Source organism: Lissotriton vulgaris, chromosome 7 (assembly GCF_964263255.1).
Source record: "Lissotriton vulgaris chromosome 7, aLisVul1.2, whole genome shotgun sequence".
NCBI lineage: Eukaryota > Metazoa > Chordata > Amphibia > Caudata > Salamandridae > Lissotriton > Lissotriton vulgaris.
Genome location: NC_141695.1, coordinates 1,286,934,451 through 1,286,960,383, shown reverse-complemented (window position 1 = coordinate 1,286,960,383; position 25,933 = coordinate 1,286,934,451). Strand labels below are relative to the sequence as shown.

The 25,933-nt window shown below is 48.0% G+C and overlaps 1 protein-coding gene across 1 annotated transcript in view; it reads right to left on the bottom strand.

The window, feature by feature from the left end:
* LOC147703423 (interferon-induced very large GTPase 1-like) overlaps positions 1–25,933 on the bottom strand; it is a 406,840-nt gene that overhangs the window by 265,285 nt on the left and 115,622 nt on the right. Inside the window, exon 2 of the mRNA XM_086928923.1 lies at positions 16,253–16,377. Within this exon, the coding sequence (XP_086785049.1) occupies positions 16,253–16,377 (125 nt within the window). The remainder of the gene's footprint in view (positions 1–16,252; positions 16,378–25,933) is intronic.

Here is a 25,933-nt window from a genome sequence, read left to right as displayed (position 1 = left end):
AGATGGTGGCGTACTCATACCAATAAATCAGTAAATCAAAACAGTACAAATAGGTTACATAGAGGGGTACATGATGGGGGCGTAATCATAAAAATAAATCAATAAATCAAACAGTACAACTAGGTTACATACGGGGTATGTGAGGGAGACTACTCATACAAGTAGGCAAAGGGGTCAAGCAGGTAGAAGCATGTAGTACAGTGTTAACAGAGTTCTAGATACTAGTTCAAGTGTATTTAGCCATGAGGATAGCTTTTACTTCTTTTTTAAAGAGTGTAGTGGCTGGGATAAGCCTTGTTTCTGGAGGGAGAGAGTTCCAGATCCTAGGTGCCATTCCAGAGAAGGAGCGCTTATATGTTTTTTCCTTCCGGAATCTTCGCGGTTTCAGCAGAAGATTATTTGTGCCTCTAGTGTTTCTGGTTCCGCCAGATATTGTCAATTTCTGGGCGAGGTAACCGGGTGATTTAAGGTGAACCGCCTTGTGTGTCATACAGGCGATTTTCAGGTGTATTCTGGCTTCAAATGGCAGCCAATTCAGGGCTCTCAGGTCAGGGGTAATGTGGGAGTGCTTTTTTGACCCAGTGATGAGTCTCGCTGCAGCGTTTAGGGAGGCTCTTAGGGGTGCGGTTGTGGTTAGGGGGAGTCCGACTAGTGCGGTGCTGCCGTATTCAATTCGGGGGATGACTATAGCTTGTTCTGCGGTTTGGAAGTCTTTGGCTGGGAGGAAGGGTTTAAGTTTTCTCAGAGTATTGATCTGGAAGTTCGCGCCCTTGGTTGCCTTGCTGATGTGTTGCTGCATGTTGAGATTGGTGTCAAGTGTAATGCCTAAAGATTTTGCTGAGTCCACGATGGTGGGTTGGACATTGAGTGCAGTTAGGTGTTTAAGCCAGGTTTGAGCAGTGGAGCTCTTAGCTGGAGGTGAGATCAGAAGGAACTCTGTTTTTAGGGCATTGAGTTTGAGGTGATTATCGGCAAGCCAGGATTGGGTGCATCTGATTGTTGCGTTCAGGAGCAGGATGTCATTGGGAGATTGTAATTTGAGATAAAGTTGGGTGTCATCGGCGTACATGTGAAAGTGTACATTGGATGCTTGTAGCAAGGTGGTGAGTGGTTCCATGACTAGGTTGAACAGAGTTGGGGATAAAGAGGAGCCCTGGGGGACTCCTAGCGTTACAGGTATTGGCGAGGACATCAGGTTGTTGCTCTTGAATTTCTGCGTCCTGTTGTGAAGAAAGGAAGTGAACCACTTGAGAACAGTTCCAGATAAGCCCATTCTTGTGTTTAGGAGTTCTAGCAGATTCTCATGTTTAACGGTGTCGAATGCTGAAGAGAGATCAAGAAGGATGAGGAGGCAAGTGTCGTTTTGGTCTAGCATTTGAAGTGCGTCGTCAATTATGTGCGTCATGGCCGTTTCAGTACTGTGTCCCGCTCTGAAGCCTGACTGGTGCGGGTTGAGGAGATCAAATTGCTCAATGTGATTAGTCAATTGTAGTGTGCGCATTTTTCTAGTAGTTTGGCGAGAGTGGGAATATTGGTGATGGGTCGGTAGTTGTTGAGGTCAGAGGGGTCGGCTGTGGGCTTTTTTAGTAGAGGTGTGACTTGACCAACTTTGAGGGAGTCAGGGATGCTTCCTTGTTGGAGAGAGCTGTTGACAATTTTAGTCCAGAGAGGGAGAAGCAGAGGGGTAAAGTCTTTTACTGCGGAGGCAGGCAAGGGGTCCGTGAGGTGATTGGATGGTTTCAGGGTGTTGAGCAGTTTACCAATTTCTTCTTCCGAGTATGTGCCAAAGGTTGACCATGTAGCATTGTTTTTTGGTTCAGCGGTTGCTGGGCACTGGGGTTTGGAATGGAGGCTTGCATCAATAAGGAGATCGCTTTTTATGTTGTCAGTTTTTTGGATAAAGAAAGCAGCGAAGTCTTCACAGGAGGGTGCTTTACTCGCAGTGTTAAGTGGTTGGGGTTGTTCCTTGGATTGTGATCTGATAAGCTCAAATAGTTTTCTCGGTCTGTTTTTTGCCTGGTCGAGCTGGCGGCTGAAGAAGTCTGATTTTGTACGTTTTATTTTCCTGAAGTAGGCGTTTCTCTTTTTCTTCAGGTCTTTTAGGTGCATTGCAGAGGGAGCTGCTCTCCAGATACGTTCAGCCATTCGCATGTCTCGTCTATCCTCATTGAGACTCCCGTCGTACCATGGGTTGGAGATTTTAGTAGTGACTCTTTTCAGCTGCATAGGTGCAGCCTCATTAATTATTGTGGTCATGGCATTGAGATAGTGGTCAGTCAGGGTTTGAACGTCCGTATCGTCTGTCGGTGGAAGAAGGAGATTGCGCCTGTTGGGGGGCAAAGAGCCTGGGTTGAGTTTTTTCATGTCTCTTTTCCAAACTTTCGGTTTGGGGAATTGAGTCGGGTTGACTTTAACTTTTTCATTGATGAAGAATGTGATAATATGGTGATCTGACCAGTCACAGGGTTGGATGGACTCGAGTAGGATAGAGTCCTCTTTGGAGATGATCAGGTCAAGGATAGAGCCTTTCTCGTGGGTCGGGCTGTTGCATATTTGGGTGAGGTTAAGGGCGTCGAGGAAATTTTTAAGACTATTTACCACTGCGTCATTACGATCGTTCCAGTGGAGGTTAAAGTCCCCAAGGTATATTTGGGTGAGCTGCCGCCCGGAATTGGTTGAGATCATATCCATGATTTGTTGGGAAAAGGTGAAGTTGTCCCTGGGAGGGTGGTAAATGCTGTGAAGCGAGCATATCGGTTTGCCCTCACTGATAATGTCGAGGCAGATGTATTCACAGGAATTTGGAGATGGTAGTGAGGTGGAGTTGGCTCTCGGAACAGAGATGTTGTTCCTGTAAATGCATGCGATTCCACCCCCCAGTTGGCCTGATCTGTCGAGCCTGATAATGTGGTAGTTAGGGGGAACTAGAATGTCCATTATAGGTGTAGAAGATTCAGTTAGCCAGGTTTCAGTCAGTATGATAATGTCGAGGTCCCGCGATAAGAGGAGCTCTGCAATGGCGGCGGCATGTTTCGAGGCCGATCTACAATTAAGGAGGGTGCATTTGAGGCGGGGTGTGCTGGGGGTGGTGGGTGGTTCAAGAGCGAGGGGGACTCTTCTGAGGTTATTGGGGATGGAGGATCTGTTGTTTAGTGTGGGGGGTCTAAGGGGATTTGAGTGTATCGAGGGGATGGTGAGGTGTGGGGAGGTTGTGTCATTTTGGGATGCTGGGTCATAGGAGCGGAGAAGGGTGAGTGTGTCGAGATCAGAAATAGGGTTGTGGGTACGACGAGGGCGGTTGTTGCGATTGCGAGCTGGCATTGAGGTCCGGTTGGGGGAGAGTTGAGTGGGAGAGTTAATTGGGAGGGCGGAGGACAAGATGGGTTGGGAGGTGAAGTTGTGTGCGGGGTTGCAGGGACGGCAAGGGGGCCGAGGGCAGAAGTTGCGACTATGAACAGGTATTGACGCCCGGTGTAGGGTGTGGGCCGTAGGGGAAGTGGCCAATTTGGGCAGGTGTGTGAGGGTGTCTGCTGGGGGGGGGAGTGGTCAGTTTGGGGCGGGGCGTGAGGGTGTGTAAGGGATGTGTGGGGTGTATGGAGAGTAGTTCTTTGATGATGTGTATGTCTTCTTTGATCTGGAAGAGAGTGGCCATGATGTTGTCCATCGTGGGGTAGGTGGAGGGGGTGTTGTCCATCGTGAGGTAGGTGGAGGGGGAGGGGGTGGGGTTGGGGGTGGTAGTCAAAGGTGAATGACCGACTAGGGAATTCGCGTGCTGATGGGAGGGAGGGCTGGTGTTCGAACGGGGTTGCGTTGTGTTAGTGTACTGGGTGATGTTAGGGGGGAGAGAAGTTTTGGGCGGGAGAGGAGTGGATGAGGTAGGTGGGAGGTTGGCGGTCTGGGTGAGGGCATTGATGGTAGGCGGGCGGATCAGGGTGTAGTCTGGGAGACTGATAGTGGTGGTGGGGGAACCGGTCAGGTAGTGGGGGCTGAGAGTAGGAGGGGAGATGAGATTGGAGGTGGCCCTGTTGTGGGGAGGGGGAGTTAGATTGAGAGAGGATGTGTGTTCTGCGTGGTTAGTTCGAGGGTAATGGGGGCTGAGTATAGGGGGGGATAGAGAGGGGGAATTATAAATAGGGGTGTTGTTCTGGTGTTGGACTAGGTTAGGTGTGCTGTGGGAAGGAGCTGTGCCGTCTGCGGTGAGCGGGGTGTTAAGGCCATCTGTAGGTGTGTGAGTAGTGTTGATGAAGAGTGTGGATGCCCGTGAGTTGGTAGAAGGGGTGTGGGTGGTGTATGAGGGGGAGCAATCTGTGTCAGTGTTTGATGCGCTTGAGTCACCTGCCCGGTGCTGAACTGGGATAGAAGAGTTGCGGGTAGGAGATGGGGGTCCGGGGTAATAGGTGTGTCCCTAATTGAGATGTTGTTCCGCGAGTTGGAGAGGTGCTCTATGAGAGTCGGGAACAAGTTGTCTAGTAGTTCCAGGTTCCTGTCTGTGGATTGAGATAGGACAATCCCGTTATTGTAGATGGTGATGGTGGCTCTGCCTGGAAAGAGTTGGGATGGCGTGATGGAAAGAGTTAGGCTGTGAGAGGATTTCTTGGTGGAAGAGACGGTGAGTAGGGTGTGGAACGCCTTTTGCCATTGAGCTCTGCGTGTGGTGTGGAAGATGATATCAGTGTTCAGGGATCCATTGACCGGTGAGAAGTAGGTGTCAGCAAAGGGTGTTTCATGGTGTGACCTAAGGAAGTTGTGCTTGAAGCGTTTAGCGGCTTTTTTGGTGAGTGCCGGTGGGTAGTTGATTTTATATGTGTGCTTGCCGATAGGATCCATGATGGGGCGGTGGTTTAGGTGTGTGTGGGAGACTGCAATATAATGGTATACATGTACAGGAAAACAAGTACGCAAAGTACGCTACACATTAACAATGTGGTACTAGTGATCAGTCAGCATCCCATATATCAGAGTGTGTAGAGGCACAGATACATACATAAGTTACACGGTACTGGAGTGAAAATAGTGATCAGCCAGCGTTACCAAAGTGACAGAGTATGCAGTAGAGCAAGTGCATTCAGTATATTGCAGAGTACAAGAGAGAGGTATAATACCAATTACATGGATCAACAGTGATCCTAGGGGCCAGAGGTGACACTAGTGAGCATCCAGAACTATACGCGGTAGTAGTTGGTGTATTACAGGAGAGTAGAGAAGGGTGAGGGTGGGTGCAGGTTGTAGCACTGTGCAGAGTATTGCATACTACAGTAGAGGTATATTGTATGTGAGGTAGCAGTCGATGCGTAACAGGAGAGAAGAAGAGGAGTGGGTGCAGGTAGAGGAAAATGTGCAGAGTAGTGCAGAATAAAGGAGAAGGTATAATACTGATGAGAGCAAGATACAAATGCAAACCACAAATTACAGGAGTCAAAAATCAATAATCAACATTAGCTAGCAGCCCGCGCATTACAAATGTTTAAATAGAGACAGAAGTGTCACTAGTGGGCAACCAGAGATGTGAGGTCTATGAGGTAGCAGTCGGACTAATAAAATAGAATAAAGGAACATAGTACAGATGCCGCCAATAATGTATATGAATCAAAAATTAGAATCATAGAATCGAAAATGTCATTAGTTAGCAACCAACATATATGAGGTAGCAATCTGTGCATTACAAATGTTCAGAATATAGGTAGAAATATATACTGCAATAATAGGCAGAGATTCTTTCATAAATGAGGTAGCAATCAGAATCAGTGCATTACAGAGGTTTAAAATACAGGTATAGGGATAGTGCTTTCATATATAAGGTAGCAATCTGCATTACAAATATTCAAAATATAGGAAGAATTATAATACTGTAACAATAGGCAGACATTCTTTCATGTATGAGGTAGCAATTAGAATCAGTGCATTACAGTAGTTTAACATACAGGTAGAGGAATAGTACTGCACTAATCAGCAAACATCCTTTCACAAGATGTAGTAAACACATAACTGGGCACAGTAGATAGTTGAGATTAGTCTAAAAAGCTAGGTTCTTAGTGTCTGTTCAGCTAATGAAAATGATGCCCGCCCGAGAGAGACTAGTCAAAAATGGGTCAAAAAGCTGGCACGGATCTTGTAGGGTTATCTACTGCCGCCAGTATGTCATCGGCGTATAGGCTGATGATATGTGGCTCACCTCCAAAGGTGATGCCAGTGACATCCGGGTTGTCCTGTATTGTTTGCGCAATCAGCTCTATGTAGAGCACAAACAATAGGGGCGAAAGTGGGCAGGCACCCTTGCCCGGTGCCCCACCAGATATCAAAGGGTTGCGAGCCAATGCCATTAACGCGGATTGTTGCCTGAGGTGCGTCGTAGCAACTGGAGACCCATGCTCGGAAATGCTCCCCAACACCAAAGCGCACCAGAGTCTTGTCCAGGTAGTCTAGTCAACCCTGTTGAACGCCTTCTCGGCGTCAACAGAGGAGAGCATCGCCCGAATTGTTAAAGTGAGCTTTATCGATGACATGTAGAAGACGCTTGGTGTTGTCACTGCACTGCCTATTGGGAATGAAACCCGATTGGTCGGGCTCTATGATGCCCAGCAAGCATGGCCAGAGCCTCACCGCCAGAATCCCCGTGAAGAGTTTAAGGTCCAAGTTGAGCAGGGATATGGGCCTGTAGGCGGCACACTGAGGCGTCCTTACCAGGCTTGGGCAGTACAATGGTATCTGCAGCGAGCATGTCAGGAGGGATTCGCCAGCAGCGGGCAGAAGGCCTTGTAAAAGCCCGCAGAGAATCCTTCTGGCCCTGGTGCTTTCAGAGGCTTGAGGGGCGCTATCGCGGAGACCACTTCCCCCGTCCATTTTGGGGTTAATAAGGAAGTCCGACCAGCCTTGTTGAGTGCTGTGACTGCCGCCTCGTTGAGGTAGGCGTCCCCCCTGGATCTAAAGCTGGGTCCGCAGCATAAAGCGAGGCATAAAATGCCCGAAACGCTTCTGCTATCTTCTCATCCTCATGAAGTGTTGCCCCCCCTGACTTTGAATAGCGGAAATCTTAGACCTTTGGACCTGGGCCATGAGCTTGCTCGCTAACAGGCGCCCCGCTTTATCACCTCCCACATAATATGTGTGTCATAAGCGTAAGGCTGCATATTCTGGGCGATCTAGGCCCGCAAGCTGTGCCCTGGCTGCCTTTAGCTGTCGCCAGATCCTAGGGGCCCGGTCCGGCTGTGTACCCTTTCTAATTCAGACACCTGTGCTGAGAGTGCCTGCCTTCTGTCTTTGCGTTCTTGGGCCTCAGCTGCCACTATTGCTATGCGGTCTCCACGCACTACGGCCTTAAGTGCCCCCCACGCCGCCGTCACTGGCACATCTGCGCTGTCATTAAGGTTAAGGCAGTCCGTGATGCTTTTGTGCAATTGCTGCATGACCCCGTTGCGTTGTAGCAAGACCTCCCGTAAGCACCATTGGCCTCTGTGAAGTTTCGTGTAAGGGACCGTTATCGTAAGTGTGACTGCATCATGGTTTGGAAAGTGCAGCCAGGACTGTGTCTCTGTCTGTTCCTGAGGCAGCCAGGTCAGGGGACCCCAGAAAGTGATCCAACCTAGCGTATGTATGGTGCACATGAGAGTAGAATGTGTACCCCGTGGAGTTGGGGTGCGCCTCCCGCCATAGGACTAAAAGGCCCCTGCTGGCCAACCACTGCTTACCCTCCAGAGAAATCGCCCCTGTGCCACCAAAGCGGCGGCCTGATCTTTCTTTGTCGTGGTCCATCAACAGATTACTATCACCGCCCACCAGTGTGTATTGTGATTGAAAAGCAAGGAAATCAGATAGAGCACCTGTGAGGAAAGCCTCCTGCCTGGAGTTGGGAGCATATACCGATCCGATAAACAAGGACCTGCCTTCCACCTGTACATTGTAAGCGAGGAGCCTGCCCTTAATTTCAGCGACCTTGTCGCCCACGAGGCCCGTGAAGTGTCTGACAAATAGAATAGCGACCCCAGCCTTCTTTTCCATAGTGGAGGAGTAATATTGATGAGGGAAAGCCCTGGAACGCATTTGATGCCAGTGCTGGATATCAGGTGCATTTCCTGTAGCAGGCAAATCAAAGCACCCGAGTTTTCCAGGAATGATTTGACGGCCCTCCGCTTTATAGGATATTAAGCCGTTTCACGTTTAGGGTGAGAACTTTCAAGGTAGCGTCAACCCTGTTTGTTTCCACTGTGGACTACACAGATGTTCAGGGAAAATGACCCTCCCCGCTGCCTGAACTCCTCGGAAGTGTGACACACCGGAACCCTCCCTTCCCTCCCTCCCCATCTCCCAACCCCTCAATCACCCCCTCCCTTACCCCAACTTTTACCAAACTCCTGAACCTTACCCCGCCTCCCCCCACACTAACCCCAACTGAAGTGCCCCAACAAGTTACCATAGTTCCAAGCCTGTGCATTCGTCTCGTAGTGAAGAACATAGAAACCTTCTCAGGGGTCTCACTGATACTTGGTCCTTTTAAACCAACAAAGAAGAAATTGGCACAGAAGCTGAAATATAAAAATAATGCATTTATTCACTTCTAATGAGGGAGACTACGTCACACAGAAGCCTTAGCAACTAAATGAGGCAGTCTAAGGAGTACAGAAAACTGGGGCCTTATATATGCTTAGGGTTACATAGTCAGCAGAAATCTGGGGCCTTATATATGCTTAGGGTTACATAGTCAGCATAAGACCAAGGGGCAGTCCTGGCTCATGTAAGCATGCAAAATGACTAATATGGGCATGCAGGATCTGCTTGCTCAACAAAGTGGGAGGAGCTTACAGTTGCTAATTCTGGTGAACACATCCTGACATTTACAGACTAGGAACAGCTGCAAGGACAGCTGCAAGCTCAACTGAGCATGTGCGAAGGTGGAAGATGCTAAATATAGTTTGTTTCTAGGCAGATTACAAGAGCAGTCAACACTGAGGGAGGACAGAGCACATGGTGAGCACGAGGCAGCACACGGCAAACAAGAAGGCTGCCAGAAATACAAAATGGCTTTCAACTCATGCTAACTAATCCCTGCAATCTTTAACAGCAGGCCTGCGGTGAGTTTACCTGGTTGAGCTTGCAGCCCTGGCACCCCCGGCTCCCCGTTCCCCCCTCCTCGGCCAGCTGCAGATCAATGCGCATGCGTCCCCCTCATGCTGTCAAATCATTCCATAGGAGAGGTGTCTCTTGTCACCGCGATGAGGGCCGAGGCCCGTTCCTGGAACATAGTGTCTTGGCCTGGCTTCAGATCTGCGAGAGGTGGACGCCTGCGACCGACGCGTTGCCACCCGTCCCTCGAGGGCTTTTGAGAGCTGCTTGGAGAAGTGTCCATCTCGTCATGCACGAGACCCAACAGGGCGCAGATCCTGTGAAGTGATCTCAACTGTTGCAACACACCGTTCCATTTAAAAATCAGGCAGAAAGAGTGATCCCAAGAGTAAGGTATTATTCCCTTGTCCTTCAGAAACGCAATGACGACTTTGAATGCCTTCCTTTTTTGGAGTGTGATTGCTGACAAGTCCTGGATCAGCGCCACTGATTGTCTGTGATATTGAAGAGGCTGCTTCAGTCGCGCTTCTCGGAGTATCCTCTCTTTTGGTGGAAAGTTCGGCAGGAAGCCGGCGCGCGCCGCTGCAGGCCTACTCTATGTGCTCGGTCGATACCAATTTCAAAGTTGGAGTGTTCGCCGAGTATCTCCCGAAAGAGGCCCTGCAAGTATTGTGTGACGTCCGCTCCCTCTGCTTTCGATGGAACGCCTCGGACTGGTATGTTGTTACGTCTTGACATATTTTCCAAGTCCTCAGCATGTGCTTTTAAGTCCAGTTGCTGGTCTTTAGGGCGGATGACTTCTTGTTAGAGATGGTCGACTTCTTAGCTTCTGGTATGGTCAGTGTCTTCGTGGGACGCCACTCGCTCACCCAGCCCATCCACATCGCTGCGTATCTCCCTCACTTCTCGGTCCACCTCTTGTTTTAGCAAGTGGAAGTCCTCGCGTAGGGGGTTAAATAGGGTTTGCTGGACCGACTGGGTTATTGGCACTTCCCCATCCTCACTTTCTTGCTGCTGTTGCTTTGTCAGGCTGGGAGAGGGAGGCCCTCTGTCTCCCTGGTTGGGACCTTTAAGGAGCATATCCGTGAGCGTGCGCTCCCCCTTCTTTCTAGTGCCAGCCACCCGGTCAGTCTTTGCTCTCGCTAGTTGCTGAGGCCCCAGGAGGGGCCCTCTTCTCTAGGACTTGACGAAGGGGGCGGGAGCGCAACTTCTCGAGCCTGAGGCGTGGATGTTAGTAGTGCCCTGTAGTCTCCTGGCTCCTGTGCTCCTTTGGGGTGGGGGTGGTAATAGCCCCAGGTGACCAATGTCCTTTCCTACGGTTGTATTTCAGAGAGCGTGGGGCCACACTACTGGGGGTCCCCCCTCAAATGATGCGAGGTGGGAGTCCAGAAGGCCCCGTCCCTGATGCACTCGTCTCTGTTAAAGGTGCTCCCTGAGTCTCATTACCTACACAGGCCCCCTCCCACAGCACCCCCTTAAACAATTTTCGATGGCCTGCTGTGAATCGTCGTGGCCATCTGCAGAGGACCTGGGGAGGTTTGTCGTGTTATGCTGCTCCTGTTGCCCCGAAGTGGGACCAGTGTGTAGCCCTCTGCCGCTGCCCCACTCTCACGTGGCCAACTGCTCGCCTCTATTGCACTCCTCCCCAATGAAATGAGAGCTGCCTGTGGTCTCGGTGTTATGAGCGTAGGGGGCCCCATGGGAGGCGCAATGGTGCGGGGTGTGGGTCCAGTCAAGTCCGTGGATGAATGCCCCAAAGCTTGGGGGCCCATGCATTCACCCTCCTGCGGCATTGCCGGGTGCGACTCACCTCGTTGACCAGCTGGCATGGGGTGGGCCACAACCCGGACTCCTCTTGGGGGTGCTTGTGGGAGCAGGCTCCCTCCTTGTGTGCCGCTCGCTTAGGCAGAGGGCCCTATAACCCGCTGAGGATCGCAGGCGTGTGACCCCCGCTCACTGCGTTTGCAGGCCAGAGGACAAGTGCTGAGGCCTGTGTGCCACTGACCGCTGCTGTCCCTCTGCTTCACCTCTTCTTGGGAGCAGTGGGGCGGCTCTCCACAATGTGTCCATCCTCCACTTTATGATAGACTATGCCCAGCGCGCGGATCTCATCAGGAGCATTGGGCCGGGCCGGTCCAGTGCGCTTCAGCCTAAGCCCGACAGCCCCGGGCTCAATTTTAGCACCACCGCGCACACTGGGACTCCTGTATCGCTCACTGCTGGTGGGGCTCCGCCCGAGCCCCTGCCGTGTGCCTGTGTGACCACTGCCTCCGTCTCACCAGCCCATTGGTTGTCTGCTGTGGCTAGGGTGGTGCTGGCACTCTCGAGTCCCTGATGCGTAGTCCCATGCAGCTCAGGGCCCGCCCGCCTTAGGCGCCATTTTGCGGTCTGCAGCCGTCCGGCAAAGCCGGGTCTCAGTGTGCCGCCCGGTCGCCGAATTTGCAGTCTGTGCTGCTTCTGTGTGTCCCTTTGGTTCCCGGCTCCTTTTGGAGTGGAGACGGGGTATCGAAGGCAGTTTTGGCCGGAGAAGGGGTTTCGGACCGGGGAACCTCCAGGACTGGCGTTTTTTTAAGTCGCTATCTTGGCCACACCCCTCGGAAATGTTCTTTTAAGAGTTATTGTTTATTGTTACATGACTGCTGATAATCTACTGCCCTCAATGTTCACTGCCCCAACTAACGCGGCTGGCCCGATGCGGTTGTAGGCGGTTTGCTGTGTACTCCCCCCCCCCTCTCGTTACATCATCTTCAGACACAACACATCATAATGCCGGACATACCAGGGATGTAGGCAGTATGCTGTGGATTACATCTCTTTACCTGTAATAAAGGTTTTCAAAATAAAAAAAATTGAAAATCATTACTTCAGCAGCTTCTAATTCAACCAAAATACCATTCATTTCTAGCTGAGAAAAGTCCTCCAAAGAATTAATTAAAATGTCCTGTGAGCATTGTAAATTAACCTGCAGCTGTTCTCCAACCACATTCTCCACATACAACTCACCCTGGCTATCTTAACAGTCTTATCAAATAAACTGCGTGGATGCTTGCCATAGTTCCAACTCTCTTTTCAATGATTTATTTTCACATGTTAAAAGGTCTGACTTTTATTAACCATGGGCGTAAAACTATGCTACGCTCGCGGAGTGTGAGTAGCGAGCGCAACTACGCGCTATGCGAATTGCACGTAGTACAGTGCATTAACGCGTAGCATAGCGGGCATTTTTTGCTTGCTTGCGGTCCTCAATGTCAAGTTGGCGACCACGAGCAAGCAAAATCAATTTTTTCCTCGTTCGCGATCGGCAACATCAAGTTGCTGATCATGAGCATGGAAAATAAACCTCCCGGCGAGATTTTCAACGCGGGGAGGTCTGGTTTCTCATTGCGAGTGGTCGCGCATGCTCGCGACCGCTCGTAATGAGAAACTACTAGTCTGTGTTGAGAAAGCTGCCGCTTGAGTACAAATCTACTTGAGTGGCAGAAAACGACCGCTTGTACTGTGCATGATGCCGTTTGCAATGATTGCACAGTGCGGACAAGCATTCTCCACTGTGCAATCATTGCGAACAGCATTTCCCTACCGCACTATGCAGTTTGCGTAGCTACGCGTAGCACAACGTAGTGCAAAGTACACTTCGCGTAGCTACGCAGAGCGCGACTATGCGAACTACACCCAGGGTTAACTTTTATTAGCTTTAGTGAACTCTCTTTGCATTTCATTATATTCTTTTTCTAACTGAAAAAAATTTCAATAAATGCTGTGCAATGCATTCAAAATGACAACACTTTTTCTCTCTGAAATACCAAGTTGTTTTCCCGCATGTGAAGAAAACGTTTCTAAAAATTTAAATATCCGTGCTTGTTCCTCATCTGTTAAACATGCATTAGAGGCAACTTCCCACTAAAATAACTCAGTTGGCATCTGGGAATATTTAACTGAAAACATTGACATTTTAGAGAGCATTCTCCCCTATTTAAATAGAATTTTTGTAAATCCTGCAGAGTGACGCCAAAAATGTCTCGCTTCACACTTCCAGATAATACAGAATACCACTCTCCCACACGGTGGTTCACACACGACAAAGCATTAAAGATTACACAACACCCCCTGGAAAGGGATGTCACTTTAAAAAAAGAAGCACATCAAAGACTGTTTTCAGAATAAGGCTTCAGGTCTTATTCATTCAATGTTCTCTAACGGAAAGGCTTTCCCAGATGTCAAATGAACAACATTCAAATGTATATAGAGTTATATATTTATATGCAAGCAAAAATAACACACTTGGCAAATGCGACTGTTAAATGCATGGACAATAAAACACGAGCAGCAATAATACTCAAGCAAGTTATACTGTCTGTCCTGCAAGAAATCAGGCTATATAAACTAAATACATCAAACGCCGCTTACCTTAGATGTGCACACAGTCTCTCACACATCACAAATCAGAACTCAAAGAAAACACTTCAGATGATTATAGCCACTGTGAAGAGAAGGTGTACGCAGACAGCCAAATATTACAATGACTGTTATAGACACCGAAAACTGAATATGCACACAAACAGCCAAGCATCACAATATCACCAACCAAGAATCAAGCACTTCACTTGGTGCAAACTTCATCCTGGTCCACTCCAGACTGGGGGATTTACAGCTGGGGTCAAGAGACTCAGCAACCAGATGTCTCCACTGATGATGCGTCCACCCTTCAGGATCAACAACCCTAGTCTCTAAGTCAACTAGCCTCAGCTTTATAATCTCAAAACACACTAGAAGGTTCCGAGAGACCTTCCCTCTGCACCAAGAAGAATTACTGGAATTGGCCACTTTCCGTGCAAGCATTCCGAAGGCAAAGGAGTTCCCAAGTTCCTTCTACATTCTCATGTGTTCCAGCATTTATCTTAACAAAGCTTACAAAAGTCTCCGACATTACATTAAACAATAACAAAGCAACCTTGAATGTGAATAACCTAAACAACTTGAGTAATTGTATATTGGTTTCATATATAGCTTAGCTTCATGCATCAGCAGAAAGCCCATGCCCACTTGCTGGAAGTTTCTAGAAGGAAATGCTTTCCCCATCCTCACTTATGGGGCTGACATATGGGGCTACTCCAACAATTTTGCTCTCCAGATCAAAGAGAACAGGGCCATGTGTAGGCTTCTGGGTGTTCCTCCATGGTGTGCCTTGTATATTGTTCATCAGGAGCTTGGAGTTGGGTTTGTTGAGGACTCTAATAAATCGGCCATTTTGATACTCTGGTGTGCCATCGGGGCCAACCAGCATGCAGGCCTGAACAGGAAGGCGACCCTAGATTGCCTTGCTTGTGCTAAAGGCCTAGCTATTCCATGGCTGACCTATATCAAACAGGAAATGATCGATCTGGGGGGCCCCGAGATTTTTTGTTGCCACCTCCTGTAATTCCAAAGACGCTCTATCTTGAGTCAAGAATGCATTCATAAACAGTTATAGATGGCATTTTTCGTTACGCAATATGTTAGCTTGCAATCCACTGCCCATATGGAACCATACTTGTCCTGGATGGACACCACCTGGGACAGAGTGCTGTTAACTATATTTAGGCTGGGTCTATGAACGTGACAACTAAGATTTCCACATGGTCAATTTAATTGCACTATTGTGTTAAGTTGTCCTTGTGACGAGTCCTCTCATCGGAGCTTGCTTCATTTAACTTTTTTCTTTAAATATTACAGGGCCTACTCCAAAAAGTCCAATAAATCATAGAATGTGGCGTTAGAAGATGTGCAGATGCCTTGTTGTACCTGCAATCACTGAATTCCCCCACTCTTTTCTGCTCCATTTGTTCCTTTTTAAAATGTACTCTCAGTAGGAGAAAACAAATGGCTTTTTGATGTTTTGCTACTGTGTTTTGCTGGCATTTTGCTCATGTTTTTACAGTGGGTATTTTATTGTGTAGTTATGACTTTTTAACTAATGATTAACTGTGGCTATATTCTGTATTGGGGATGTTTTACATTATTGTATTGTGTTAAATGGCGTTGTGTTACTACTGAAATAAAGATTTTGAAATGAAATGAGTTTGCTTCACTGTTTCGTTCTTGTATAGCTCCTACTTACATTCTTTCTTGCTCAAAATTTTGTGTATTTAATATTAAAGGCACACCAGTGTAGCACAGCTTGCTTGCCACTCATTTATACTGTGTGTGTCACATCCAGTGTGACCAATCTGTCTGAACGGGTTGGCCATCTTGTATGGATTTGTGGGTGAATCATTGTCCCACCTTTCTAAGTGGGTCACCATATTTAGAAGCAACATGGTTGCTTTCTTGGATCAATACAACAATACCCCATTCTTAATACCAATCGAATATGGCTGTCCAGTGCAATTCGCACGTGGACGATTATGGTGCATGGAGTTTCATTGCTTTCTATAGGTGCTGGCCATGTTGGACTATAAAAACAACTATAACATTCACTTATTAACATTCCAAGATGATTAACATATGCTATTTTTAATTTTTCATGTGTTTTATTTTCATTTAGGCAACATCCATTTTCCTTTTTTCTACTGTTCTTGTATTACTATAGCTTCCTTATACTTTCTAAATTTGTTTGTGTTTCTTATTGTAGAGGCCGAGTAAGTGAATGCAACAGAGAGTCATTATCCTAGTATTTCGACCAGTTCTCCCTACCTGGAGCTCTTAAGCATGACGGCATAGCGCAGTACATGTATTCCTTGGGCATCACTATATTGAATGAATACTGTTTAAAATATATTTGAGCTCCTTCCCGTCCAATGGTTGCAGTGAACTGGTAATTTATCTAGGGATATAGCACTAAAAGTGAACAAGTGAAGAAAGGTTAGTGCCACATACCTGTTTAGTACAGCCCAGTTAATATTGAAACTGAGAAGTTAGCATATATGCATGTTCTGTGCAGCTTTATAATGATACGGAGGAAAGCTTGTTCATACTTCAGTGTAGGTAAGTCAGTGTGGGCTTAAATCAGAGCAAGAGAGACAGAGAGAGAAAAAGAAAAAGAGAAATGAAGCTGGATGCATAGATGAACTAGATATTTCCTATTCTATGTCTGTCAGCATTGGTATTGCGGTAGCTGAAAGATCACTGGTGAAGACACAATGTACAGATATAGAGAGGGATGTAAATGAGCCTGTCGCTTCAAGAGGAAGAAGAGAAGACAAAATATGGTTCTTACCAAGTCTGCGGCATGTAAAGGAAATGCTGGACAAAGGAAATCATTTTCTTTCCTTATCACCACATTGAAGGTATATTTTGCTGATTTAATTTCATGCTCCCTTCTCTGCAACACCTTCTCCTGGACTGTACAAAAAAACACAAAAAGGCATCAGTTCTTCATGCCCTCTGTAGGTTCTGGTCTTGCAAGTAGCAGGTTTGAGGATCATTATCCTACCATATGTTCTCTGATTACTTACTGGTGTGTCCCACCTTTACATCACAGAAAGTACAACAGGAGCCATTAAATTGCAGGTAAGTTTGGCAATATTCACATTGGAAGTCATTTCTTAGCAGATAAGTATTTTTTAAAAAGCTGAAAACTTACTTAACCTTTTCCAAAATAGATCAATAAATTAATAAATCGGAGTGATTCGTCAAATGGGGACCAAGAAAAAAGGGGTCCCAAAACGCACTTTTCCCATGCAATTTCTCACAGGAATATTATATACAGCTACAGCCAAAACTGCTGAACTGAAACACAACAAATTTGGTGTAGCTAGATCTTGGTCCAAAAACCGTGTCCTTATGATGTGGTGTAAATCCATTTGATATTTTTGAAGAAATTAAGGTGCAAAAAAGTATATTTTATGACACTGAGGATCAGGGCCTTCGACGGATCTTAATATAAGATCCATTTGGCTGCCACCACATCAACAAAGATGCGGCAGCAGCCATTTTGGGACTTAGTAACTCAATCTCCTCTCCTATAGAAAAGTTTTGTAAAAACCCATAAAATTGTCTGGATAGGGATTTCCTCCACCGATAGGCCAAAATCTTTTTTTTAAAACTTTTTTACCGCAAATTTACAGAAGATGCCTTTAAGCAAAAAAGAAATGGGAGTGGCCCAAACCCCCAGAGGGGATGCACCAATGTAATTGTTTGGGAAAGGGGGTCATGCAGCCCCCCCGCCCTGAACCATTGGAGTCCCAGGGGATCCTATCTTCTAGGGCAACATTACACCATAACGTGGAGGGAGGCATGCTGCCCCCTTTCCCAGGCTACTAGCAGGACAAGGGAGTCCATGCCCCTGGGCTGCTACACATTAAAAGGGGATGGGTGTTTGTGGCCCCCTTATTAGGCCATTAACAGGGCCCTGTGAACCACATCTTGTAAGGGAGGTCGCCATTATCAAAAGGGAGGAGGCTTGTTGCCCACCTCCACAAACCATTAACAGGCCATTAGCCCCATCCCCAGAGCCGAAACACATTACAATGCTGAGGTGACCCAGTGCCAAGCCAGGACACCCACAGCAATGGCAGTCCACGGTTTGCAAGGGGAACTGCATGGTCCCCGCTGCCACTGTTGGCTCCCCTGTCCAACTTATCAGCCAGTGACAGGAGGCGGCTGTAGTGATTTGCTCCTTGCCACTGTTGGCTCCCCTGTCCAACTTATCAGCCAGTGACAGGAGGTGGCTGTAGTGATTTTCTCCCCCACAGCAGGTTCAAGTTCAAGTTTAAAATTTGTATAGCGCACTACTCACCCAGAGGGTCTCAAGGCGCTTGAGGGAGGGAAGGGGGGTACATTACTTATCGAATATCCAGGTTTTTAGTTGTTTTCTGAAGGAGAGGTGGTTCTGTGTAAAGCGGAGGTGGGTGGGGAGAGAATTCCAGGTCTTGGCCGCTAGGTAGGAGAAGGATCTTCCTCCCATGGTTGATCTTTGGATGCGTGGAATTGCGGTGAGGGCTTGGTTGGATGATCGTAGTTGGCGGGTGGGGGTGTAAAAGGACAGGCGCGTGTTGAGGTATTCGGGTCCTAGGTCGTAGAGGGCTTTGTGTGCGTGGGTGAGGAGACGGAACGTTATTCTCTTGTTGACGGGGAGCCAGTGGAGGTCTTTCAGGTGACCGGAGATGTGAGCTTGGCGGGGGATGTCTAGGATGAGTCTGGCTGAGGCGTTTTGGATGCATTGGAGTTTTTTCTGTAGTTTGGCTGTGGTTCTGGCGTAAAGGGTGTTTCCGTAGTCTAGTCGGCTTGTGACCAGTGCATGGGTGACCGTCTTTCTTGTTTCGGTGGGGATCCAACAGAAGATTTTTTTGAGCATACGTAGGATGTTAAAGCATGATGATGTGACGGCGTTGACTTGTCTGGTCATCAAGAGGGAGGAGTCCAGGATGAAGCCCAGGTTACGTGCATGGTCCGTTGGTTTAGGTGCGTTTCCCAGGGCCACCATGAGTCGTCCCAGGCGGAGGGGGATGATCCTAAGATGAGGACTTCCGTTTTGTCCAAGTTCAATTTTAAACGGCTGTTCTTCATTCATTCGGCCACTTCTTTCATCCCATCGTGTAGGTTGGTTTTGGCGGTGTTTGGGTCTTTGGTGAAGGGAGAGGATCAGTTGGGTGTCGTCTGCGTAGGAGATGATGTGGAGGTTGTGTTGGCGCGCGATGGATGCGAGGGGACTCATGTATACATTGAAGAGGGTGGGACTGAGTGATGATCCTTGTGGAACGCCACAGATGACTTCAGTGGCTTCCGATTTGAAAGGGGGAGGCGGACTCTCTGGGTTCTTCCTGCGAGGAACGAGATGATCCAGTCCAATGCTTTTCCTTGTATTCCGACGTTACTGAGGCGTAGTATAAGGGTGCTATGACAGACTGTGTCGAAGGTTGCGGAGAGGTCAAGTAGGATGAGGGCAGCTGTTTCTCCGTTGTCCAGTAGAGTTCGAATGTCGTCTGTTGCTGCGATGAGGGCGGTTTCGGTGCTGTGTTTGGCTCGGAAGCCGGACTGTGACGGGTCGAGTGATTTGTTGGATTCGAGGAAGGCGGCGAGCTGACTATTGACTGTTTTCTCAATGACTTTGGCAGGGAATGGGAGGAGCGAAATGGGGCGGTAGTTCTTAAGTTCGGTGGGGTCCGCTGTCGGTTTCTTCAGGAGGGCGCTGAGTTCGGCATGTTTCCAGCTTTCCGGGAAGGTAGCGGAGTTGAGGGAGCAATTGATGACGTCTCGGAGATGGGGTGCAATCATTGAGTCTGCTTTGTTGAAAATGTGGTGGGGACATGGGTCGGTTGGCGATCCTGATTGGATGGAGTTCATCAGGCGGATGGTGTCTTCAGTGGTGATAGGGTTCCAGGCGCAAAGGATGTTGGAGGGGGGTTTTGGTTCGGAGGTGGGTGGGGTGGCCTGGTCGCCAAAGCTGTTATGTATGTCAGCGATTTTGTTGTGGAAGAACGAGGCTAGGGAGTCGCAGAGGTCTTGGGAGGGAGTGATATCGTTGGTGCCGGCGGTGGGGTTGGTAAACTCTTTGACGATGTTGAATAGTTCCTTGCTGTTGTGGCCGTTGTTGTCGAGACGATCCTTGAATGCTGATTTCTTGGTGGATCGGATAAATTGGTGGTGTTTGCGGGTGGCGTTCTTGAAGTTGGCCAGGTTGTCAGTGGTTGGGTTTTTTCGCCAAGCTTTCTCGAGGGTGCGACAGGTCTTCTTGGATTTTTTACGGTCATCATTAAACCAGGGGGATTTTTTGCTACCTTGCGTGATTTGATGGTTTTTCAGGGGTGCTAATTCGTCAGCGCTGTGGGTGATCCATTGTGTGAGGTTGGTGGCTGCTTGGTTTGGGTCCGATGATTTGACAGGAGGGTTTTGGTGAAGCAATGTGAAGAGCTGGTCGGTGGTGATTTTGTTCCAGTTTCTGCGGGGAATTGGTTGTGGGAGGTTGTGGGTCGTAGTCTTTTTGTAGTTGAAGTGAACGCAGCTGTGGTCCGTCCAATGGAGAGCTGTGGCGTGATTGAAGGAGATGTGCTTGCTGGAGATGAAGAGTGGGTCGAGCGTGTGCCCGGCATAGTGGGTGGGGGTGTCAACAAGTTTTTTGAGTCCGAGATTGGCGAGGTTGTCCAGAAGGGTGGTGGTGTTGCTGTCGTTGTTCTTTTTCCAGGTGGAAGTTGAGGTCTCCCAGCAGAATGTAGTCCTTGGAGGGGAGGGCGTGTGGGCTGAGGAAGTCAGTGATGTCTTCGCTGAATTGTGTGCGGGGACCTGGTGGCCTGTAGATGAGGGTGCCTCTGAGCGTGGTCTTGGGGTCGGTGTGGATCTGGAAGTGAAGGTGTTCGGCGGTTGCGAGGTTGTCGTCGGAACTGGTCGTGATGCGGATGGTGTTCTTATGGACGATGGCGATGCCTCCTCCAGTTTGGTTGATGCGGTCCTTTCGGATGATCTTGTAGCCGTCCAGGAAGGCTGTGGCGATGTCGGGTGCTGTTCATCCAGGTTTCTGTAAGAAAGGCGACGTCCGGTGATGTGGTGTCGAGTAGGTTCCAAAGTTCAATGGCGTGTCTGTGGACAGAGCGGGTGTTGAGCAGGATGCATTTCAGGTGGTTAGTATTGGATCTCTGTTTGGAGTTTATGGATTTGGTGTGGGTCCTGATGCAGTCGAACTTGCAGGAGTGGCAGGTAAAGGGTCCATGGGTGTGTCCGGGGGTGGCTTGGTGGCAATCTGGAAGTCGGCCGGGGTTGAGTGCTAAGAGGGTTGCGGCGTCGTACGTTATGCGGGTGGAGTGGATTTTGCGGGGACCAGGGGGTCTGGCGCTGGGCGCGGTCCAGGCGCGGACGGGCGAAGACAGGCTTACCTTAGGCGCACCTTTGGCGCGCATAGGACGCGTCCGCTGCGCGTGAACGCTGCGCGCAAATACATCTGTCATAAGTGGATGTTGGGGGGGTGGAGCGAGGGAGGAGCAGCTGGGAGGCGGGAGCGGGGTGGAGAGGCTGGCTACGAGGCACAACAACAAAATGGCAGCGAAAGCAAAACCGAAACAGGATGAGATTGGGGCACAAATTTGAATGTCGCTATGGGCAGTGGCACCGGCACAATCAGGCAATAATTATTAATTTAAAAATCAAGCAATGCGAGCGCTCCGTTAGTCAACTTGCACAGATTAAAATGCGAGCAGTGAAATAACTTGCACAAATTAAATGCGAGCAAAGGACACAATAATTCTTGACAGCAGTGAGCTATAGCAGGCACAAGCTCTTTACAATTAATGCGAACAAAGAGCTACGATACCCAGGCACCAATATTCTTTACAAGCAGTGCGAGCAAAGCGCTACGATATCCAGGCAGGGAGCGTGGGGAGCGACCGCTTCTCAGAGAGTTAGAACGGTCACAGCGCTCCTTCCAACGGGACGAGCCTTATCAGTCAGTGGGAGGGAGGAGCAGCTGGGAGGCGGGAGCAGGGTGGAGAGGCTGGCTACGAGGCACAACAACAAAATGGCAGCAAAAGGAAAACCGAAACAGGACGAGATTGGGGCACAAAGTTGAATGTCGCTATGGGCTTTTTTGTGCTCAGGCTGGAAACGAAGATACCTGTTTTCCCTTCCTCTTGTAGGCAGGGAACTGAAGTGCCCAGGGGTTGGGATCACTGAGACATTGCTTCCATCACTACCGGGATGGGGTCCCTGGGCACACTGGATCGCTCGGACAGGGGCTCATGAACCTCTCTCTAAAACAAAGATGATCACCCAAGGGAATGGGGGTTCCCTACCAGGACCCTTGGATGGCCTGGGAAGAAGGGACCATGACCACTCCCAAAAAAAGAAATAAGCCCCAGGGGAAGGATGACTGGACCAGTAGTCAGCTTATTTGAGGAGGCAGTACTACCCCTTCCAAAAAATATATATATTTGGCCCAGTGGATCAGGATCATGGGCCCTACGCCACTCCTCTCTTTACAAAAAAACAAATGGCTTCAGGGATGGGGTTTCCTTTGCATGCAGGAGGGTTGAGGAAGGAAGCCGTACACCCCTCTCTACCCATTCCAATAAAAGAAGTCGGCACCGGGGAATGCGGTCCTTGGGGGTCACAAAATGCCTTGGAAGAGGGAGGCAGCATGCCCCTCCTCATAATAAACAAATATCTCTCTCTCTCTCTCTCTCTCTCTCTCTCTCTATCTATATATATATATATATATAGTGAAAAAAACAGAGGTTTCAGGGACATTATAGATAGGAATTTGCATTTAATAAACCTTACAAATTGACTGAAAAACCACAGGTTTCAGGGACGTTATAGTGAGGCTGATATTTCACTCAAACAAAACCAGAGAAATTTGGCAAACTTGCATCCCTGCAATGCACTGCTGATGACGTCACATATTACATCACTCCTGACGTGGTCAGTGACATCACTGATGACATCACTGATGACATCCCAAATTACATCAGTGAATTTCTAAGGTTTTTTAAATGCTATTTCCTAACTATAACGTCCCAGAAACCTCTGTTTTTTTCACTGAATTTCTAAGGTTTTTTTTAAATGCTAATTTGTAACTATGCCTACATAACTAGGACATGTGCAGAACGAGGAAGAAAGGTGCAGAAAGAAGCCAGAGAATGCAGAAAGAAGCAACAAAAGTGCAGAACGAGGAAGAAAGGTATAGAAAGAAGCAAGAGAAATGCAGAAATAGGCAACAAAAGTCCAGAAAGATAAAAAATGTGCAGAAAGAAGCAAGAGAAGTGCAGAAAGAACCAACAGATGTACTAAAAAAGGCCTGCTTCGACTGTACCTTACAACAGACTCATACTAAGTAGCCTAATCACTAATCCTTCTCCCAAGATGTGTTTAACCCCACTTTTCTCTTCAAGGTTCACTATTAATCAACTGCTCAGAATGTTAGGCCTACCAAATATAAAACAGCAATCCTAAGCATATCACTGTTGTAAGTGTGACCAAGTTTGTGAAGGTATGCATGCATGTCTCTGCTTTTACCTAGTGACATGTTACATAAAAATAAACATACAAATACTTAAATACCTGTGTTTCAATCAGCATACTCTGTAAATATGTGTGCAAAAAGGTGTATGTATTTCTTTCTGCTCATAATAAAAGGCACATGGGTATTCAATAGTATATTTGAGGGGCTCTCTAATACCTATAGGCATAGAAAATGTGTGCCAGTGCAACTGAATAAAAGAGCACAACTGAGAAGTTTTGATCACCTTTAGGAAAAGTTATCCGCTTTTTAAGTAAGCTACCATCTTCAGATGCATAACACAAGTGACAATACATATACAAGTAGACATATACCTCAGTCATAAGAGCATTGCCAACCTTCAACTTAACAGCTTGGACTTCCCATTTGAGTACAGAAAAAGGCGGGAGAAGTGCAGAAAGAGGCAAGAGAGTTAAAGAAACAGGCAAAAGAGGTGCAGACAGAGGCAAGAGAGATACAGGAAGAGGCAAGAGAGGTGCAGAAAGAAGCAAGAGCAGTGTAGAAAGAACCAGCAGAGGTGCAGAAAGAGGCAAGAAGTGCAGAAAGAAGCAGAAGAGGTGGAGAAAGAGGCAAAAAGGGTGCAGACAGAGGCAGGCAAAGTAGTGAAAGAAGGAAGAGGGGTGCAGAAAGAAGCAAGAGGGACGCACAAACGTGCAAGAGAGGTGAATAAAAAAGCAAGAGCAGTGCAGAAAGAACCAACAGAGGTACAGAAAAGTGCAAGAGAGGTTCAGGAAGAGACATGAGGAGTATAGAAAGATGCAACAGAGGTGCAGAAGGAGGCAAACAAACTGCAGGAAAAGGCAAGAGAGTTGCAGAAAAAGGCAAGAGAGGTACAGAAAAAGGTAACTGGGTGCAAAAAGAAACGAGAGGTGCAGTTAGAGGGAAGGGGATACAGAAAGAAGCAATAGAGGTACAGAAAGAAGCAAGAGAAGTACAGAAAGAAGCAACAGAGGTTCAGGAAGAGGCAAGAGGGGTTCAGAAAGAGATATGAGAAGTACAGAAAAATGCAACAAAGGTGAAGAAGGAAGCAAGAGAAGTGCAAAAAGAGACAAGAGAGTTGCAGAAACAGGCAAAAGAGGTGCAGAAAGAAGGAACAACAGTGCAGAAAGAACCAACAGAGGTGCAGAAGGAGGCAATAAGGGTGCAGAAACTTGCAAGAGAGGTGCAGAAAAAGCGAGAGCAGTGCAGCAACAAACAACGGAGGTGCATAAGGAGGAAAGAAGGGTGCAGAAAGAGGCAAGAGAAGTGCAGAAGGAAGCAAACGAGGTGCAGAAAGGGGCAGGAGGTGTACAGAAAGAGGAAAGAGAGGTACAGAAAGAGGCAAGAGAGGTGCACAAAGAGGGATGAAGCGTGCAAAAAGAGGAAAAAGAGGTACAGAAATAAGCAGGAAAATTGCAAAAAGAAGCAAGAGAAGAGCAGAAACAAGCAACAGAGATGCAGACAGAGGCAAGAGGGGTGAAGAGAAGAGCAGAAAGAACCAACATAGGTGCAGAAGGAGGCAAAAGGGGTGCAGACATTTCCAAGAGAGGTGCGGAACAAAGCAAGAGCTGTGCAGAAAAAACTAACAGAGGAGCAGAAAGAGGTAAGAGGGGTGCAAAAAAGGCGAGAAGTGCAGAAAGAAGCAAATAAGGTGCAGAAAGAGGCAAGAGAAGTACAGACAGAGGCAAGAGAGGTGCAGAAAGAGGCAAGAGGATTGCAGACATTTGCAAGAGAGGGTCAGAAAGAAGCAAGATTGGTGCAGAAAGAACCAACAGAGAAGCAGAAAGAGGCAAGAGAAGTGCAGAAAGAAGCAAAAGATGTGCAGAGAGAGGAAACAGGGGTGGGGAAAGAGGCAAGAGATATGCAGAAAGAGGCAAGAGAGGTGCAGAAATATGCAAGAGAGGTACAGAAAGAAGCAAGAGAGGTACAGAAAGAAACAATAGAAGAACAGAAAGAAGCAACAGAGGTGCTGAATTAGGCAAGAGTGGTCCAGAAAGAGGCACAAGTAGTGCAGAAAGAAGCAACAGAGGTACAGAAAAAGGCAAGAGCGGTGCAAAAAGAAGCAAGAGAAGTGCAGGAAGAAGCAAGAGAGGTACAGAAAGAGGCAAGAGAACTGCAGAGAGAGGCAAGAGAGTTGCAAAACCAGCCAAAAGATGTGAAGAAAGAGGGAACAGGGCTGCAGACAGAGGCAAGAGAGGTGAAGAAAGAGGAAAGAGGGATGCAGAAAGAGGTAAGCGGGTGCAGTCATTTGCAAGAGAGGTGCAGAGAGAAGCAAGAGCCATGCAGAAAGAACCAACAAAAGTGCAGAAGGAGGCAAGATGGGTACTGAAAGAAGCAAGAGGGGTACAGAAATTGGCACAACAGGTGCAGAAAGAAGCAAGAGAAGTCTAGAAACAAGCAACAGAGATGCAGAGAAAAGGCAAGAGCAGTTCAGAGAGAGGCAAGAGAAGTGCAGAAAGAAGATGCAGAGGTACAGAAAGAGGTGAGAGGGGTGCAGAAAGAGGCAAGAGAGGTGAGGAAATTTGTAAGAGAGGTGAGGAAAAAAGCAAGAGCCGTGCAGAAAGAACCTACTGAGAAGCCGAAAGGTGCAAGTGGGGTGCAAAAAGAGACAAGAGAAGTGCAGAAAGAGGCAAAAGAGGTGCATAAACAGAAAACAGGGGTGCGGAAAGAGGCAAGAGATGTGCAGAAAGAGGCAAGAGAGGTGTAGAAATATGCAAGAGATGTACAGAAAGAAGCAAGAGAGGTGCAGAAAGAGGCACGCGAAGTGCAGAAAGAAGCAACAGAGGAGCAGAAAGAGGCATGAAAGGTGCAGAAAGAAGCGAGAGGGTTCAGAAATTTGTAAGCGAGGTGCAGAAAGGAGGCAAGATGGGTGCACAAAGGAGCAAGAGGGCTGCAGAAATTGGTAAGAAGCGTACAGAAAGAAGCAAGAGAAGTCCAGAAACAAGCAACAGAGATGCAGAAAAAGGCAAGAGC